We start from the raw sequence: 19,733 nt of genomic DNA on the forward strand, positions 1-19,733 counted from the left end.
ATGAGGGGTGATCTTATAGAAGTGCATAACATCATGAGAGGAATAAATCGGGTAGATGCACAGAATCTCTTGCCCAGAATAGGAGAATCGAGGACATAATTTTCAAGGTGAAGGGGAAAAGATTTAATAGATATTTGAGGGATAACTTTTTCACACAAAGGGTGTTTGGAACAAGTTGCCAGAGGAGGTAGTTGAGGCTGGGGTATCCCAACGTTTAAGAAAAAGTTAGACAGGTACATGGATAGGACAGGTTTGGAGGGATATGGACCAAATGCAGGCAGGTGGGATAGTGTAGCTGGGACATGTTGGCCAGTGTGGGTATGTAGGGCAGAAGGGCCTGTTTCCACACTATCACTCTTGTCAATATTGGAGGTTAAAATTACCCACTAACACAACCCTGTTGCTTTGGCACCTTTTGGTAATCTGTCTGCATTCCTGTTCCATTATCACCTGCTATTGGGGGGGCCTACTGTCGTTAGAGTGCTTGCACCTTTCTTATTTCTAAGCTCTACCCATATTGTCTCCTGCACATTTTCTCTTGAGTTCCACCTTGGCAGTCTCCCTGATCAGTAGCACAACTCCTCCAGCTCTTTTGCCTCTCTCTTGATCACATCCAAAACATTGAAAACCCAGATCGTTAAGCTGCCAGTCGTGTCCCTCTTGCAACCACACTTCCATAATAGCCACAACATCCTCGACCCAAGCACCCATCCAGACTCTATATGTTCATCTGCTTTCTCCACAATACTACTTGCATGGAAACAAACACACCTCAGCCCATATTACCATATTACTTCTCCTCTCCCTGCCTGTCCTTCCTTTGAGACTTACTGGTCCTAACCTCGACCTTCCCATCACTCTTTTCAACCCCCCTGCCTCTCTAGTTTCATCTCTAGAGGGGAGATAGCCAGCATAAATGACTATGTGGATGGATAGGATAGTCATAGAGTGATACAGTGCGGAAACAGGCCCTGCAGCACAATTTGCCCACACCGGCCAACATGTCCCAGCTATACTGGTCCCACGTGCCTGCTTTTGGTCAATATCCCTCCAAACCGGTCCTGTCCATGTACCCGTCTAACTGTTTCTTAAATGTTGGGATAGTCCCAGCATCGACTACCTCCTCTGGCTGCTTGTTCCATACACCCACCACCTTGTGTGTGAAAGAGTTACCCCTCAGATTCCTATTAATCTTTTCCCCTTCACCTTGAACCTATGGGATAGAGTTGGTAGGCAATAGGTAGTTCCAGGCGAGGCAGCTGGAATCAAGTGGGGAAGGATGGAGATAGTGACTGATGCTGGGAGGTGATAGCAGGAAACACAGAGCGTTGCAGATTATGGATTCTGATCAGAAAGGAAGGTGATGATAAACCAAATAAGAGGAGAGGGGAAATGTGGGCAGATGGGAATAATGAGGGGAGGGGACACGGTGGTGGGAGTGTCTGGATGATGGGCAGATGGAGTAAAGGGTTGAGGGGAAAAAACTGGGAGATGGAGGTCAGGGGTAGGTGGGATGGCTGAGAAAGAAGGGTGTGTGAGAGAGGACTTGATTAAAGCAGGAGTGAAAAAGGGACAGAAGAGGAGTGCATTACCCAAGATTGCAGAGTTCACTGCCTATGCCACAAGGCTGCAAACGATCCATGTGAATTATGAAATACTGTTCCTCCAGTCCCTCATATTCTGCCTGCCTAGTCTGCAACCTGACGGCATGAATTCTCCATTCTCCCGTAACCCGTTCACCCTCTGTCTCGCTCTCATTCATGATATACCATAGAAACATAGAAATTAGGTGCAGGAGTAGGCCATTCGGCCCTTCGAGCCTGCACCGCCATTCAATATGATCATGGCTGATCATCCAACTCAGTATCCCGTACCTGCCTTCTCTCCATACCCCCTGATCCCCTTAGCCACAAGGGCCACATCTAACTCCCTCTTAAATATAGCCAATGAACTGGCCTCAACTACCCTCTGTGGCAGAGAGTTCCAGAGATTCACCACTCTCTGTGTGAAAAAAGTTCTTCTCATCTCGGTTTTAAAGGATTTCCCCCTTATCCTTAAGCTGTGACCTCTTGTCCTGGACTTCCCTAACATCGGGAACAATCTTCCTGCATCTAGCATACCCTGGTTCTCTCTTATACACTCTTCTTTCCAAGACTGCCCTTTCTCACCAGCACCGTCCACCCATTACCCGCACACTCATTCACATTTCTTTCCTCCCCCACTGTTCCCAACTGCTCAGTAATCACCCTTATTTGGTTCCTTTTCATTTTCCTTTCCTATCAGATTCCCTAATCTGCCGCATTGTTGTCTCCATCTAACGCTTCCCAGCTTCGGTTGCAGTCCCCCCACTTTTCCCTCCCCTACCTCGAGGTGTATAAGATCACTAGACTAAGTGGGACCCATTGGGTCCCTTGTTCACACGGGAGGGCTGGTCCCCCAACGCAATATTGCACCTCTCCACCAATTCCAATATTGGTGGCCAGTGGGGGGGCTTCCTGGAGCGCTGGTATGGGTTCTTGGGGTGGCAGCTCAGTCCTTCAAGCCTGATGTGCTGGCAGCTCACTCACGGCTGGTGGGCAGGCAGTTGACTCATGACTATTCCTTGAAATTCCATTTCAAGCAGGGTGCAAGGCCACCAAATTCAAATCCATGTTCCTACCGTTTCAAGCAGGGTGCAAGGCCACCGAATTCAAGTGCAGTTTCCAGCCACTTCAGCAGGGTGCAAGGCCACCGAATTAAAGTGCAGTTTCATACCACTTCCAGCTGGATCCAAGGCCACCAAATACAAGTGCAGTTTCATACCACTTTCAGCAGGGTGCAAGGCCACCAAATTCAAATGCAGCTTCATACCATTTCATGCAAGGTGAAACCACCATAAAACCACACAAAACACCAAACTCACAGTTCAGTAGACATTCAGTGTGTTCAGTTGATTCACAGCGCAGACAGAGTCATGACCTCTCCCTCCCCCATCATGCAGAGACTGAGCCACACCCACACTTCCGGGTTTTATAACCCCTCCCCTTCCCACCGGAAAAGGTGTGGCTTTCAGGGCGTGATTGACAGGAGAGATTCTCAACATTTTTTAAACACTAATAACACTTTTATTTTTCATTGATGGGAAGAATTCTCTGCACTTGCTCAGCGGAGGGGGGACTGAGTAGGATGTCCAAAAATCACAGCCGTAAGTGGTAGTGTTTTATCTAAAATCAATATACAGTACAAACAGGAAGTAAGTGCATTTGCAGTAGTGCCTTTCAACCTCAAGCCAAAGCACCCAAGTCACCATTTGCAGTAAGTAGTTCCTTTCAACATTAAACCAAAGCTCCCAAGCCATCATTTGCAGTAAATAGTGCATTTCAACTTCAAGCCAATGCACCCAAGCCACCATTTGCAGTAAGAAGTGCCTTTCAACTTCAAGCCAAATCATCTGCCACCATTTGCAGTAAGTAGTGCCTTTCAACTTCAAGCCAAAGCACCAAAAACAACCATTTGCAGGCTGTGCCTTTTTACTTTAAAAAGAACATATTTTCATTTTCAAACCATATTAAGGGTACTCACAGTTGTGTAGACATTTGTTCAGTGTTATTCAGAGCTCAGAGAGACGTGACCCTTGGCTTCATCCATCTTGCAGAGAGTGAGTGAGGCACACCATTTCCTGGTTTTATAGTCCCTCCCTCTCCTTCCAGCAGGGGCAGCAGAGAGAATGGTGAATTTTTAAAAAACATTAATATCTCTCTGATTTGTCATTGATGGGAACAATCCTCCGCACTTGTAAGGCGGAGGAGGGCTCTGGGTGAGGTGGCCAAAAATGAAGGCCGTAGGTGGCGGCGTTCTTTCGGAAATCGCAGCACAGTAGGCCAAAAGCGGTCAAGATCAGAGATTTAGTAATATAGATGAGGTGAATAGAGAGTGTGAATGCAGTCTTTTACCCAGAGTAGGGGAATCACTAGGGGATTACCTAATCAGTAGGGGAATCAGAGGACAAAGGTTTAAGGTGAGAGTGAAAAGATAGGAACCTGGGGGACAACCTTTTTACTCGGAGGGTGGTGGGTATTTGGAACAAGCTGCCACAGGAGGTATTTGAGGCAGGCACTATAATAATATTTAATAAACATTTGGCCTGGTACATGGATAGGAAAGGTTTGAACGTGGCTTGATAACGTAGACATATTTGGAAAATTATCTTGGACTTGCATCTCTAACTTGATTGAAAACTTGCAATGATTTTTACTTCTTTGCCAGTGCTGTTCTTCTATCCAGATAATTTCCAAATGGTTTTAACTTTGACTCTCTCAGTAATATGAACCATTTGTCATGTCATTAGTTAAAGGAATAGACAAAAAATCCGAAAGCATCAACCTCGAGTGAGTTTCAGAATAACCACATCTACATATACTCCTACCTTGCTGATGGTCACTGGAAGACGTTCTGGTTCACCCCACTGATGGCAGTGTGAGCCGATGACTGCTTCTATTTCTGTGTTGGACTCCTAGCTGAAATGTTTGGTTGTGGGCAAAGTCTAGGGAGAATGAAATGTGACATTTAGTATCAACTTGGATGGTTGATAGGAGCGGTAAGGGATTGTCAGAGGCAAGAATGGAGCTGGGACTCTGAGGAAAGGGAACTTTAAATTAGATAAGTGCTTAAAGGAGTGTTGACCTGCACTGGAATACTGCAGGATTAGGAGGATCAATGATCTTGGCTAATTGTGCATTGGTGCAGACTCTGGAGAGAGTTGGTGGGTTGGCACTGCAGAGTGTGTGGGGTGAGGTATGGGTCAGCAATACACAAGGTTCCTAATGTTGTCCCAAGATGGCAATAAGGCGACCTGTAGCACAAGGTTTTTCTAGAGGATACATCTGTGGAGTTCATTAAAATGTCCTTTTCCTACAGGATTTTCATCAAAGAGTCCATCACCAAGTGTAAAATCCAAGCAGGCTGATGGATCTTCTCTCAGTTGGACAATGAAACGCTTTCTGGAACCCACAAGCCGTGTAAGCAAGATCATTTTTAATAATTTAATGTGGACAAAATGTAGTAATTATTATATTAATGTACTTTCCTTCTGCTAGACTGGAACTTTGCAAAATCTCTTCACCAGAGGCCCTCATTTGTTTCTGAGCTAAAATGGTATTCATTTTCTTGCTGAGTTGTAGTTTTTCAGTTCTAACAAAGGATCTTCAAGCTGGAATGTTAACCCTGCTTCTCCTTTATATAGATGCTTCTTGACCTGTGGTTCTAGCATTGACTGTTTTTGTTACAGTTTGCATATTTTACTGTATTATAAGATGCAGATATATACAGCTTCTATTAGTGGTGAAGAAGAAATGAATATTACAGCTGACAATAACACACCTTATACAGAAATATAAACCAACTCTGAAAATTCAATGGGTGAGGAAAGCATAACTGGCATTTTTATACAGAGGTTAATATATTAAAAATGATTGTTTTTGTATACATTATAATGAAAAATAAGTAATTTCAATACATTTTGCACTAAGCTAAAACATATTTTTAACCGTTAATAGTTTTGGATGAAAATAAAAATATTCACTCCATAATTAAAAATATCCATAACATCTCTGTGCACCTTGTTACTTGCCATCATCCATATGCCTTTATTTGCATTTGAGGATTTTGTTTTCTGGTCTCTAAATTCACTTGGAAACTATTTGTATTGCTCTGAATTCTGCAGTTGTACATGCAGAGGTTCAGATTTGTTCCCAGTCACTTGCACTGAACACACTTAGCACAGCAATGACAATAGATAAAAGGTGCAGGAGTAGGCCATTCAGCCCTTTGAGCCAGCACCGTCATTCAATGTGATCATGGCTGATCATCCACAATAAGTACCCCGTTCTTGCCTTCTCTCCATATCCCCTGACTCCGCTTTCTTTAAGAGCTCTATCTAACTCTCTCTTGAAAGCATCCAGAGAACCGGCCTCCACCGCTTTCTGAGGCAGAGAATTCCACAGACTTACAACTCTCTAGGTGAAAACGTTTTTCCTCATCTCCGTTTTAAATGACTTACCCCTTATTCTTAAACTGTGGCCTCTGGTTCTTGACTCCCCCAACATCGGGAACATTTTTCTTGCATCTAGCCTGTCCAAACCCTTAATAATCTTTTGTTTTTTTTGTTTATTTTATTAGAAGTTAATACATCACAAAACAGTACAGTGGAACCTAATTTTAGGTGCCAACTATGTAATACCGTAATCCATTCTATGTACAACCTCTAGTTTTATGTTATAAGAAGGAAGTAAGCAGGACAAGAAAAAGAAAACAATAGAAAGGGGAAAAAGTGGAAAAATAGATAGTAGAGAGTAGAAAAACGTGAAGTGTGTATATAAAAAATAAAAAAAGAAAGAGAGAAAGTGGAAAGTAGAAATAGAAGAGAAGGCCCCTTAAAAGAGAAATTTTCAAATCTGTATTCGGAGATGTAGATCTATCCGCGTCATGAACTGAAATCAGCAATCCTTACGGTACCGCTGCATCACATGATTCCAAAAAGTCGATGAAAGGAGACCAACTCCTTAAGAATTGGTCATATTTATCTATTAGTCGGAGTCTCATTTCTTCAAGGCGTGCTATGTCCATCATATTCCTAATCCACATTTTAACAGTTGGTGTGGTTTATGTTGCAATAAGATCACCTCTCATCCTTCTCAATTCCAGGGTATAGTTCTGGAATTCCTCAGTCTTATATTCCGGACAGCAGAATCAATAACAACTTACACGCAGGCTGCCTGGATCACAAGAGAGTTTTATTACCCAACATGATGCTGAGTGCTTCCTTTTCCATCTGCGTATAGTTGCGTTCACTCGATGACAGGGTGCGGGATGCAAAACCAATAGGCTTTTCCTGTCTGTCATTCATTACGTGGGAGATCACTGCACCTACACCATAACTTGAAGCATCATAGTGAACAAGAAGTTTGTCACTTGTCAAGTTTTCCTTGCAGATGTCAAATGCACGTTGCTGTTCCTTTCCCCACGTCCATTTTACATCTTTTTGTAGCAGATGATGAAGTAGCTTTAGCGCAGTTGCTAAATCTGGAAGGAATCGTGCATAGAACGGCACCATCCCAAGGAATGATCGTAGCTCTGACACATTGTTGGGTTTTGGAGCATTCACAATTGCTTCAACTTTCGCTTTCACTGGGCGAAGTCCGTTGCATCTACTTTGAGTCCAAGGTAGACCACCTCTGACTGTGCAAATGCACATTTACTTTGCTGCAGTTTGACATTGTGGCAGTTCAGTCGTGTGAGAACTTGCTCTAGGATTTCCAGATGTTCTGCCATGCCTTCTGTGAATATCAGTAGGTCATCCTGGTTGCACACACAGTGCGGAATGCCTTGTAATATTTGGTCCATGACTGAAACATTTTCGGGGAGGATTTCACACCATAGGGCAGCTTTGTATATGAATACAAGCCCTTATGTGTGTTGATAGTCAAGTACTGCTGACTTTCCTTGTCAACATTGAGTTGGGTGTAAGCGTGAGACAAATCCATTTTAGTGAAGACTCCGCTAAGTTCTGTGTATAGATCTTGCGAGGTTGGTAACGGATATTGTTCGTCATCAACGGCTTGGTTGATTGTGACTTTGTAATCACCACATAGTCGAACAGTTTTATCAGCCTTGGGTCAAGTCAAGTCAAGTCAAGTTTATTTGTCACATACACATACGAGATGTGCAGTGAAATGAAAGTGGCAATGCTCGCGGACTTTTGTGCAAAAGACAAACAACAAAACAACCAAACAAATTATAAACACAATCATAACACACATATTCTTTTACATAATAAATAATAGAAGTACGGTCACAATTGGTGTTCCGCAGTTACTCTGGTCTGTCTTCACGAGTACTCCATTACGCCCTAATCTGTCAAGTTCTTCCTCCACTTGTTGCTTTAGTGCATATGGCACAGGTCTTGGTCGACAATACACAGGTGAAAATGTTCTTCCAGTCTAATTCTATTCTACTCTACTCACCCAATCTTTTCCAAGGAGGGTTGGTTTATTTCTGTAGCTGGCCACTATGATGGGCAGTGTTACTGACTGACCATTATGCTGAACTTTACAGTTCATTTGTCCACAAGTCTCCAAAACTTCGCCCGAGTAGGTTCTCAGCTTGACCTTACTCTCAAACAATGGTATCTCTGGAAACTTTGTTTTGTACAGGTCTTTGCTCATGACCGACCAATCTGCTGCCGTGTCAATACACATATCGATAAACTGTTCATTAATCAATAGTTTAGTTCGAAAGTCCTTCCCTTGGCTGGTTGTAGGCTTAACGATGTTGGTTGCATAAATGGTGTACAACCCAAGTTCATTTCTATCTGGGTTCACCTCCAAGTTGTGAACTCCTCTCCAGTGTTGTTGCTTGATTCCTGCAGATTGTAGGTTTCCTGTTTTATGCTTGGCCCGACATGCTGAGGCGATATGGCCTTTCTTCTGGCAGTTATAGCACTTGGCCATTTTGAACTGACAAAATTGGGATGAGTGATTACCGTTGCAACGATAACAACTGGCTAAACTTGGCTCCCCGCCATACTTTGGTTTTGGTTTAACTCCTCTTGGTTTGGCCTTGTGACTGTAAACGGCCACTGCAGTCCGTGGTGGACGAAACTCGCGAGCATTCTTTGATGCCATCTCCATTGTGGTAGCAATCTTGCATGTTTTCCCGAATGTGAGATCTGGAGTGTTCATCAGTTTGGACTGAATTTGTTCATCCACTAGACCACAAACAAATCTGTCTCATAGTGCTCGTCCAAGAAATTTTCCAAAGTTACAGTGTAGACTTAAGTTTTTCACGGCAACAATGTAATCATTGATTGTCTCGTTCTGCTTCTGGTTTCTAGTGCCAAATTTATAGCTTTCTGCAATTTCCAGAGGCTTTGGGTTGAAGTGCTCCTCTAACTTCTTTATAATGTCATTGAATGGCACATCTTTTGCCGTTAAGGGAACATGGAGATTCACGAGTGTGCCGTATACTTCAGGACCGATCTCCGTGAGCAGAATTGCTTTCATGTGTTCTCAAACGGCCTGTTTTGTTTCAGTCACTATCTCTCCTTCACCACTAATCTCCAATATATGGTTTGCCGTGAAAAACATGTTTGCTCTCTCCAACTAGGATCTGAACGGCTCTCTACTCTTGTCAAAAGTGCCAAGGTTTCCAATGTAGCCCGTGGACACTGCCATTGTGTCATTCTCTTTTATAAAAAATAAAAGATCCATTCAAAAACCCCGAATTCCTGTCTGGTATGGTGTAACAATTCACCTAAAACTTAGCTGTACAAAGACTATTCAGCTTGAGGAATTCGACAAAAAAATCTCAGTCTAAAATGTTATACAATCCCAAGGACGACATCTTGCCACGTAGACACAACATAGAGATAGCCTGACAAACAGTCCCCTGCATAGAAAGATCTGCAGGCCTCTCATGGCCAGCCTGCAAACAACTGCGACACTACTCCGTATTTACTGTTTAAAATGTTAAACAATACTGCGTGTTGCAAAACAGTCCTGCACTGTATTTTAAGGATGAGTTCACAAACGCTATCCCATCCTCGTCGCCAATTTTGTTATATTCCGGACAGCAGAATGAATAACAACTTACACGCAGGCTGCCTGGATCACAAGAGTTTTATTACCCAACATTCCCTACTTATATACAACACCAACTCATTAACATATACATTAATATGCATGAATACATTACACTCAGTTCTATCCATACTGACACTACATCTCCTGAATCTGTGTCACCCCTCACAAGGTACTGAATTTCATTTCTCACCATCAGAGCTGCCACACCCCCTCTGCCCACCTGTCTGTCTTTTCGATAGGGTGTATACCCTTGAATATTCAGTTCCCAGACCTGGTCCTCTTGCAGCCATGTGTGTAAATGAGTACAAGGAACTGCCGATGGTGGTTTATGAAAAAGACACATCGTGCTCAGCGTGTCAGGCAGCATCCCTGGAGAACATGGATAAGTGACGTTTTGGGTCGGGAGCCTTCTTCAGACTGAGTACACGCTGCATCTGCTTCAGAAAATTAGATCCACTGAAGTAAAATGAAGATAAAGTTTTTGCCTCTATCTAATGAGACTTTCATCCTATTCATCACTCTTTTTGAGCATTTAAAAATATAGATTCTGTATGGAGTAAAGCAAATGCATCACTGGTCTGCTATGCGGAACTGCTATAATAAACAGGGCTGCCAATTCTCACGCTTTGAGCGTGAGAATCACGGCCTCAAGCAAACTCTCCCGCCCTCACGCTGATCAGAAATCTCTCACGTTCTGTGGTGAGAAATTCTGTGATCAACAAAAATGTCAAAACTTGGATAAACTGCATGGTCCGCGTGTGTTGGAGAGCCGGGGCTGCGGGAGGGATGGGAGCAGCGGGCGGATACAGATGCGGGCAGCCGGGGCTGGTGAGTTTGCCGGGCTGGCGAGTATTTGCGCGGCTAGCGAGTCGCTCGCTGCAGCTTCGGCCATGGAGCACTCCAGACAGTGCGAGTGTCCCGGGCCACGGAGCCGTCGGAAGCGACGCTGCCGCGAGAGTCTCTGTGCCGAAGGGACTGACTCTCATAGGGAGGTGGAGAGAGAGAGAGGGGGGAAGGAGACAGGGGGAGAGAGAGACAGAGAGGTAGAGAGGAGAGAGATAGAGAGAGAGGGAGAGAGATGTAGAGAGAGAGATCGAGAGAGGGAGAGAGAGAAAGAGAGAGAGATAGATAGAAAGAGAGCGAGAGAGAAAAAGGAGAGAGAGAGAGAGCAAGGGGGATGGGGGAGAGAGAGGAGAGAGGAGATGAGAGAGAGAGGTGAGAGGAGAAAGGGGAGAGAGAGAGAGGGGAGAGTGTGTGGAGAGTGAGAGGGAGAGAGGGGAGATAGAGAGGGGGGAAGCGAGGGGGAGAGAGAGAGAGAGAGAAGAAAGAGGGGAGAAGAGGGCTGGGGAAAGAGAGGGAGAGATGGGGGGGGGAGAGGGGACGAGAGAGAGGGGGGAGAATGAGGTGGGAAGGAGAGAGAGGGGGGGAGAGAGGAGGAGAGAGAGAGGGGAAAGAGAGATGGAGGGGATAGAGGGGGAGAGAGAGGGGGGTTGAGAGGAGAGAGAGTGCATCCTGGAGGACAACCAGTGGCTGCTGGAAGTAAGTACCAAGCACTGGGTAGAAACGGTGGAAGATAGTGGACTTCAAATGGGGGTGGTTGGAGAAAGCATCCTGCTTGCCTGCTAGATTTTCACTTACTGTAACTGCAGGAAAAATGTTCCGGATGTTGGGGGCGTTCAGAACCATGGGTCACAGTTGAAGAATAAAGTGGTGGGGCAGTTAGGACTGAGATGGAGGACAAACTTTCTTCACGCGGAGAGTTGTGAATCTGTGGAATTCTCTGCCACAGAAGGCAGTGCAGGCCAATTCACTGGATGTTTTCAAGAGAGAGTTACATTTAGTTCTTGGGGCTAACAACATCAAGGGATATGGGGAAAAAACAGGTACTGATTTTAGATGAATAGCCATGATCATATTGAATGGCAGTGCTGGCTTGAAACCGATGGCCTATTCCTGCACCTATTTTCTATGTTTCTATGCTTGAGTATATGGCAATGAAACTCGATCACTTGATTTTGAAGCATTAATGCATGGTGGAGGTATAATGTAGTTATAGAGTGATACAGTGTGAAAACAGGCCCTTCGGTGCAACTTGCCCACACCCGCCAACATGTCCCAGCTACGCCACCTGCTTTTGGTCCATACCTCCAAACCTGTCCTATCCATGTATCAGTCTAACTTTTTCTTAAATGTTGGGATGGTCCCTGCCTCAACTACCTCCTCTGGCAGCTTGTTCCATACACCCATCACCCTTTGTGTGGATAAAGTTACCCCTTAAAAAGTTACCTCTTAAAAATACTTCATACAAAAAACATTGAAATCATACTTCTACAGTGCACTAAAACATGATTTTAATACATCAAATTTCAAAAAGTTCCTACCCTGGGAGGGGGGAACCCCTTCTTCCACACCCTCTCCCCACTTGGTTGCTCCACTCCCTCACCGGGTACCCCCAAGGCCAGTGATCAGTGATCGCACAGCCTCCCCCCTTTCAAAAACGCTCCAATCCAATTTAAAGCATATATATTGTATTCAAGTGTAAGTTAAAAGACTGGCTGCAGTATGCACCATATTGCACAATTCCAATGGGAGGGGGACACACCCTCCTTCCACCCCCCCTTCCCCCCGTCGTTATGCTCCCTCGGGCTTGGTCTCTCGCAATTTCTCACTCCCAACTCTCACCCAATGTTGGCAGCCCTGCAATAAAGGAGGTATCGCCCGTCTCTGTCAAGTCTCTTGAATTAACTAATCCGTTGAGCTCAGTAATGTGGCTGTAGATGATCTGAAGAGTTGAAAAAAAATCTGCAGAGACCTTGATCCTAAAGACTATCAATATTTGCCAACTAAAAAATGCATGCATTAAATAGTTACTACTACTTACTACTCAGCCTCACATGATAAACGTCCCTTTGACAAGATGTCACAGCATGTTAAAAAAAGTAGTTCAAAAAAAGTAGAAAGATAAAAACATGGAAAAATTGATGCAGGAGTAGGCCATTCAGCCCTTCGAGTCAGCACCGCCATTCATTATGATCATGGCTGATCATCCAAAATCAGTACCTCATTCCTGCTTTTTCCCAATGTCCCTTGATTCCTAAAACCCTAAGAGCTAAATTTAACTGTTGAAAACATCCAGTGAATTGCCCTCCACTGCCTTCTGTGGCAGAGAATTCCACAGATTCACAATTGTCTGGGTGAAAAAGTTTTTCCTCATCTCAGTCCTAAATGGCCTACTCCTTATTCTTAAACTGTGACCCCTGGTTCTGGACTCCCCCAACATCGCGAACATTTTTCCTGCATCTAGCCTGTCCAATACTTTAAGAATTTTATATGTTTCTGTAAGATCCCTTCTCATCCTTCTAAATTCCAGTGAATCCAAGCCTAGTCGACCCATTCTTTAATCATATGTCAATCCCGCCATCCCGGGAATTAACCTGGTGAACCTATGCTGCACTTCATCAATAGCAATAATGTCCTTCCTCAAATTAGGAGACCAAATATCAAAACAATACTCCAGGTGCAGTCTCACAAGGGCCCTGTACAACTGCAGTAGGATCTCCTTGCTCCTAAACTCAAATCCTCTCACAATGAAAGCCAACATACCAGTAGCTTTCTTCACTGCCTGCTGTACCTGCATGCTTACTTTCAGTGACTGATGTACAAGCACACTCAGGTCTCATACCCAAGTATTAGTAAGATTAGATTAGATTAGTTTAATTTATTGGCATACACACCAGGGTGCAATGAAATTCCTTGTTCACATGAAGCTAAGAGTAAACAGTATTCGTGGTAATGATGAATATAACAAAAAATACATTGACAAACACAAAACAGCAGAATGGTGCAAACATAGAAACATAGAAAATAGGTGCAAGAGGAGACCATTCGGCCCTTCGAGCCAGCACCGCCATTCATTGTGATCATCGCTGATCGTCCCCTATCAATAACCCGTGCCTGCCTTCTCCCCATATCCCTTGACTCCACTAGCCCCTAGAGCTCTATCTAACTCTCTCTTAAATCCATCCAGTGACTTGGCCTCCACTGCCCTCTGTGGCAGGGAATTCCATAAATTCACAACTCTCTGGGTGAAAAAGTGTTTTCTCACCTCAGTCTTAAATAGCTTCCCCTTTATTCTAAGACTGTGGCCCCTGGTTCTGGCCTTGCCCAACATTGGGAAAGGCCAACATTATGAAGGCCAACATTCCATTTGCTTTCTTCACTGCCTGCTGTATCTGTAAGCCAACTGTAAGCCGTACAAGGATGCCCAGGTCTCGCTGCACCTCCCCCTTACCTAACCTAACCCCATTGAGATAATAATCTGCCCCCTTGTTTTTGCCGCCAAAGTGGATAACCTCACTTTTATCTATATTATACTGCATCTGCAACGCACCTGCCCACTCACTCAACCTGTCCAGGTCACCCTGCAACCTCCTAACATCCTCTTCACGGTTCACACTGCCACCCAGCTTTGTGTCATCTGCAAACATTAGCAAGGAGATCCTACTGCAGTTGTACAGGGCCCTTGTGAGACTGCACCTGGAGTTGCTTTCTTTTGGTCTCTTTTTGTTTTGGTCTCTTCCGTCGGGGGATGCAACTTTTTTTTTGTCGTATTCCCCGTCTCCGTCTGCGCCGAGGCCTAATGGCGGCCTCGGAGCTGTGTCGGCGGCAGCGGCAGCGGAGACCCGACTCGGCCTTGGAACCGTGGCGGCGGCAGCAGCGGCAGCGGAGACCCGACCCGGCCCCGGAACCATGGCGGCGGCAGCGACCATCTGCGGAGTTTGAACCGGCCCGTTCGAGGAGCACGGTTGAGCCGTGGGATTTACCATCACCCGGTGGGGTCACAACATCTGGAGCCTGGATCGCCTTGGCTCTGAGGGAGAACAAAGAGGGAAGAGACAGAGACTTTAAGATTTTGCCTTCCATCACAGTGAGGAGGTGTTTGGTGAACTCACTGTGGTGGATGTTAAATTTGTGTTGATTGTGTGTTTTTGTCATTTTTTATTATTATATGTATGACTGCAGGGAAACAAAATTTTGTTCAGACCGAAAGGTCTGAATGACAATAAAGGAATCTAATTTAATCTAATCTAATTTCCTCTTCCAAATCATTAATATATATGGTAAACAGTTGCGGCCCCAACACCGAGCCTTGCGGCACTCCACTCGCCACTGCCTGTCATTCTGAAAAGGACCCGTTCACTCCTACTCTTTGCTTCTGGTCTGCCAACCAATTTTCTATCCATGACAACACCCTACCCCCAATAGCATGTGCTCTAATTTTAGTCACCAGTCTCCCGTGTGGGACCTTATCAAAGGCTTTCTGAAAGTCTAGATACACTACATCCACAAGCACCCCTTCATCCATTTTACTTGTCACATCCTCAAAAAATTCCAGAAGATTAGTCAAGCATGATTTCCCTTTCATAAATTCATGTTGACTTGGACTAATCCTTTTACTGCTATCCAAATGCCCCATTATTACCTCTTTAATAATTGACTCCAGCATCTTTCCCACCACCGAAGTCAAGCTAACTGGTCTATAATTCCCTGTTTTCTCTCTCGCTCCTTTCTTGAAAAGTGGGATAACATTAGCTATCCTCCAATCCACAGGAACTGATCCTGTATCTATTGAACATTGGAAAATGATCACCAATGCATCCATTATTTTTTGATGCCATCTCCCTGGGATGCAGATCACCAGGCCCAGGGGATTTAACATCCTTCAGTCCCATTAGCCTACCCAATACTATTTCTCGCCTAATGAACATTTATTTCATTTCCTCTACCTCCTTAGATCCTCTGTCCTCCAATACATCTGGGAGATTGCTTGTGTCTTCCTTAGTGAAGACAGATCCGAAGTACCTATTCAAGTCTTCTGCCATTTCCTTGTGGCCCATAATAATTTCACCCCTGTCTGCCTTCAAGGGACCCACATTTGACTTTGCTACTCTTTTTCCTTTAACATATCTAAAGAAGCTTTTATTGTCCTTCTTTATATTCCTGGCCAGCTTCCTCTCGTACTTCATCTTTTCAGCCCGTATTGCCCATTTTGTTTCCTTCTGTTGTCCTATGAAAGTTTCCCAATCCTCTGGCTTCCGGCTACTCTTTGCTGTGTTATACATCTTTTCTTTTCGTTTTATTCTATCCCTAACTTCTGTGGTCATCCACGGTTGCCTCCTACTCCCCTTAGAATTTTTCTTCCTTTTTGGAATGAAATGATCCTGCGTCTTCCGGATTATGCCCAGAAATTCCTGCCATTCCTGTTCCACCGTCATTCCTGCTAGGATCCCTTTCCAGTCTACCTTGGCCAGCTCCCCTCTCATGCCTTCATAGTCGCCTTTGTTCAACTGCATCACTGCCACTTCCGATTTAACCTTCTCCTTCTCAAATTGCAGATTAAAACTAATCATATTATGATTACTACCTCCAAGCGGTTCCTTTACCTCGAGTTCTCTTATCATATCTGGTTCATTGGACAACACTAAATCCAGAATTGCTTTTTCTCTGGTCGGCTCCATTACAAGCTGCTCTAAGAATCCATCTCGGAGGTATTCTACAAACTCTCTTTCCTGAACCAACCTGATTTTCCCAGTCTACCTGCATATTGAAATCCCCCATCACCATAGTGGCATTACCTTTGTTACATGCCAGTTTTAACTCAAAGATCATAGTGCAAGCTGAAGTACATAGAACATGGAACAGAAAAGTACAGCACAGGAACAGGGCTTTCGACCCACAATGTCTGTGCCAAACGTGATGCCAAAATAAACTAACCTAATCTGCCTACACATGATCCATACCTTTCCATTCCCTGCATATCCAAGTGCCTATCTAAAAGTCTCTTAAAAGCCATCATCATATGCTCCACCATCCCTGACAACATGATCCAGGCACGCACAATCCCAATGTGTAAAATAAAATTACCCCTCGCATCTCCTTTAAACTTTGCCCCTTTTATCTTGAAGCTATGTCCTCTAGCCTTGACATCTCCACCCTGAAAAAAAAGGTTCTGGCTGTCTACCCTCTCATTGCCACTTGCAATATTATAACTTCTATCAGGCCTCCCCTCAAATTCTGGTGTTCTAAAGAAAACAATATGTTTGTCCAAACATTCATCGTAACTAATAGCCCCGAATCCAGGCAGCATTCTGGTAATCCTCTTCTGCAACCTCTCCAAATCCTCCACATGTTTCCTGTAATGGGACTACCACAAATTCACGCAATGCTCCAAATGCAGTCTTATAGTGCCACATCAAGTAGTGCAAAAAGAAAATAAAAAATGACAATGGAATACATGATTTAGATAGCGTTAAGAGTACATGGCAGCACCTTTGGGAACGGGGTACAAATGAGGTGGGGTGATACTCTAAATAAAGAGAGAAACATGTTGGATAGAAGGGAAGTAAGTCTCAATTCTGCAGAATACAAACTTGGAGTATTATGATACATTTTTCAAAGCTTGGTCCTGTACTTGTTTTTAATAAAAATTACATTAAATCAACTATTAGTTAATATTAAAAATCATGAAGGGTAAGGATCCTATCCACATTCCCAGGCAGTAAACATTTTTCACTTTGAACATGACTGTTTGATGGCTATTCAAGATAAAATTTAATTAATATGTTGCTTCTCATAGTGATTTATATATTGCTATAAACATTGCAAGTTTTATTGCATGTTTCTAAGTATTGTAGCATAAAAATGGGCATCGTAACTCAAAAATGTTTAACCATCGTTAATAAGACTATAGTAATTAGACCATAGTAAATCATTTGTTCGCACATGCCTGCACAGATATCCATTTTAGTCCTATGATACTTTAGACAAGTTACATTAGAATTTAAATATTAAAATTGCATAAGAAGAAAGAGTGGTTCAGTTTAGTTTAGTTTATTGTCACGTGTTACAAGGGACAGTGAAAAGCTTTTTGTTGCGTGCTAACCAGTCAGTAGAAAGGCAGTACATGATTACAATCGATCCATTGACAGTATATAGATATATGATAAGGGAATAACATTTAATGCAAGGTAAAGCCAGCAAAGTCCGATCAAGAATAGTCCGAGGGTTATCAAAGAGGGTCAGTTTCACGTATTCTTCTTTCACATCTCGACATCTACTTCAGCTTCAAGGTAAAACCTTTAAACCAAACCAACATCAGCCAATTTTAATTGGACTTGAGCCTAAATTCTTATAATTATTCCTTACGTGGCCTGAGCCAACCACCACCATAACAATCTCAAGCCAACTTTTGTTCTGCTTGTTTACAAAGTTTCGATCAGAAATAAGGAACACGTGCAGGTGTACTAACCAAGTCATGCTGACCTGGATAAATCACTGAGACTGAACTAAATCACTGAGACTGAACCTGGCAAACACAGGCAGGTCCCGTCAGGCTCCAGTAGCCAGGCACTGCGTGGGAGCCTAACTTGCATTGAATGGACGTCTCCCTGCTCCTGGCAAGAAAAGACCATGTGAAATGGCACTTGTAGGTGGCTATCTGACTGTAGTACACATTATCTATGTATGAAATAAATCAATAGGCTTATGTAGAAAGGTCTTTTTATGTGAAATTGTGTGGTTCAACCTGGCAAGGTGGAAGACTGCTGCAAATTAAGTTAAAGCATGTGCCTAAATACAGAAGCAACAGCCTTTGGTCTCTGGTGTACGCAATTTAGATATGGCAGAACATAGAAACATAGAAAATAGGTGCAGGAGGAGGCCATTCGGTCCTTCGAGCCAGCACCGCCATTCATTGTGATCATGGCTGACAGTGTTGCTAAAGGGTTGCACTTCCCCACATTCATTTTACGATTATAAAGTAACATTTGTCTCGGCTTCGGCACAGGCTCCTTTGCCTAATATAATATGGTGCTGATTAATGGTTAAATACAATTCTTACAGGTACAAGGTTATTGGTCTTAATTGGCATATGAACTTCCAAGAAGCGTCCTGACCCAAAATGTCACCTATTCCTTTTCTCCAGAGACACTCCCTGACCCGTTCAGTTACTCCAGAATGTTAAGTCTATCCATTTATCTCCGTCTGATTCACAATCACAATAACAATAACAAACCTTAAATGGAATAACTGCCGGGGACATTTCTCGTGCCTCATCCTGACACAGGGAAGTGAAGCAGGTGGAGGTGAGCGCTGCCGGCTGAGAAATATAATTGACGTTTATATTCATCCTTCTGGACCAGGGGGAACAACCCCCACCTCCTCAGAGGTTTCCAGCCTCCCTAGTGGATTGATTGAAGACTATCCCTTCTCTTATTCCAATGCTCTGTTGCTTCCTTCAATCTGCAAGAGTCTATTCCATGGATTTCCTTCTGAAGCCTCCTACTGTAGATTTATCTCCCCAGCAGCCTCCTGGTCCACTGGTCTCACAGCCACCTGGTCCACTGGGTCCCACAGCCACCTGGTCCACTGGTCTCACAGCCACCTGGTCCACTGGGTCCCACAGCCACCTGGTCCACTGGGTCCCACAACCACCTGGTCCACTGGGTCCCACAACCACCTGGTCCACTGGGTCCCACAACCACCTGGTCCACTGGGTCCCACAACCACCTGGTCCACTGGGTCCCACAACCACCTGGTCCACTGGGTCCCACAACCACCTGGTCCACTGGGTCCCACAGCCACCTGGTCCACTGGGTCTCACAGCCACCTGGTCCACTGGGTCTCACAGCCACCTGGTCCACTGTGTCCCACAACCACCTGATCCACTGGGTCCCACAACCACCTGGTCCACTGGTCCCACAGCCACCTGGTCCACTGGGTCCCACAACCACCTGGTCCACTGGGTCCCACAGCCTCCTCGTCCACTGGGTCCCACAACCACCTGAACAAAGTGGCCCTGTCACATTGTTCAATTATTTCTAGAAATAACTAGAAATCAGGGTGAAAACGTCGCATTTGACAAAAACATTCCCTGCTTGTTCTGAGCTATTCAGTTCCACTTCATTCTGACATGAGTTTTCAAGGGCCATTGAATTCAGGTCACGTTTCTGTGGAATCGGAGAGATTCACTTGTACAATCAGAAGGGACAGAGAATAAGATAGTCAAAGCAAATGCTCAAGCCCAGAAAATGCCATAATTACCACTAGAAGCTTGTT

At 44.3% G+C, this 19,733-nt stretch overlaps 1 protein-coding gene across 2 annotated transcripts in view; it reads left to right on the plus strand.

Annotated features, from left to right (window-relative positions):
* The window catches only part of pdzd2 (PDZ domain containing 2), a 391,205-nt gene that overhangs the window by 328,735 nt on the left and 42,737 nt on the right, over positions 1-19,733 (plus strand). For both annotated transcript variants that reach the window (XM_055632782.1, XM_055632787.1), the window contains one exon: positions 4,897-4,997. In XM_055632782.1, coding sequence (XP_055488757.1) covers positions 4,897-4,997 — 101 coding nt within the window. The remainder of the gene's footprint in view (positions 1-4,896; positions 4,998-19,733) is intronic.

The sequence above is a fragment of the Leucoraja erinacea genome, chromosome 1, assembly GCF_028641065.1.
Source record: "Leucoraja erinacea ecotype New England chromosome 1, Leri_hhj_1, whole genome shotgun sequence".
Classification (NCBI taxonomy): Eukaryota; Metazoa; Chordata; class Chondrichthyes; order Rajiformes; family Rajidae; genus Leucoraja; species Leucoraja erinaceus.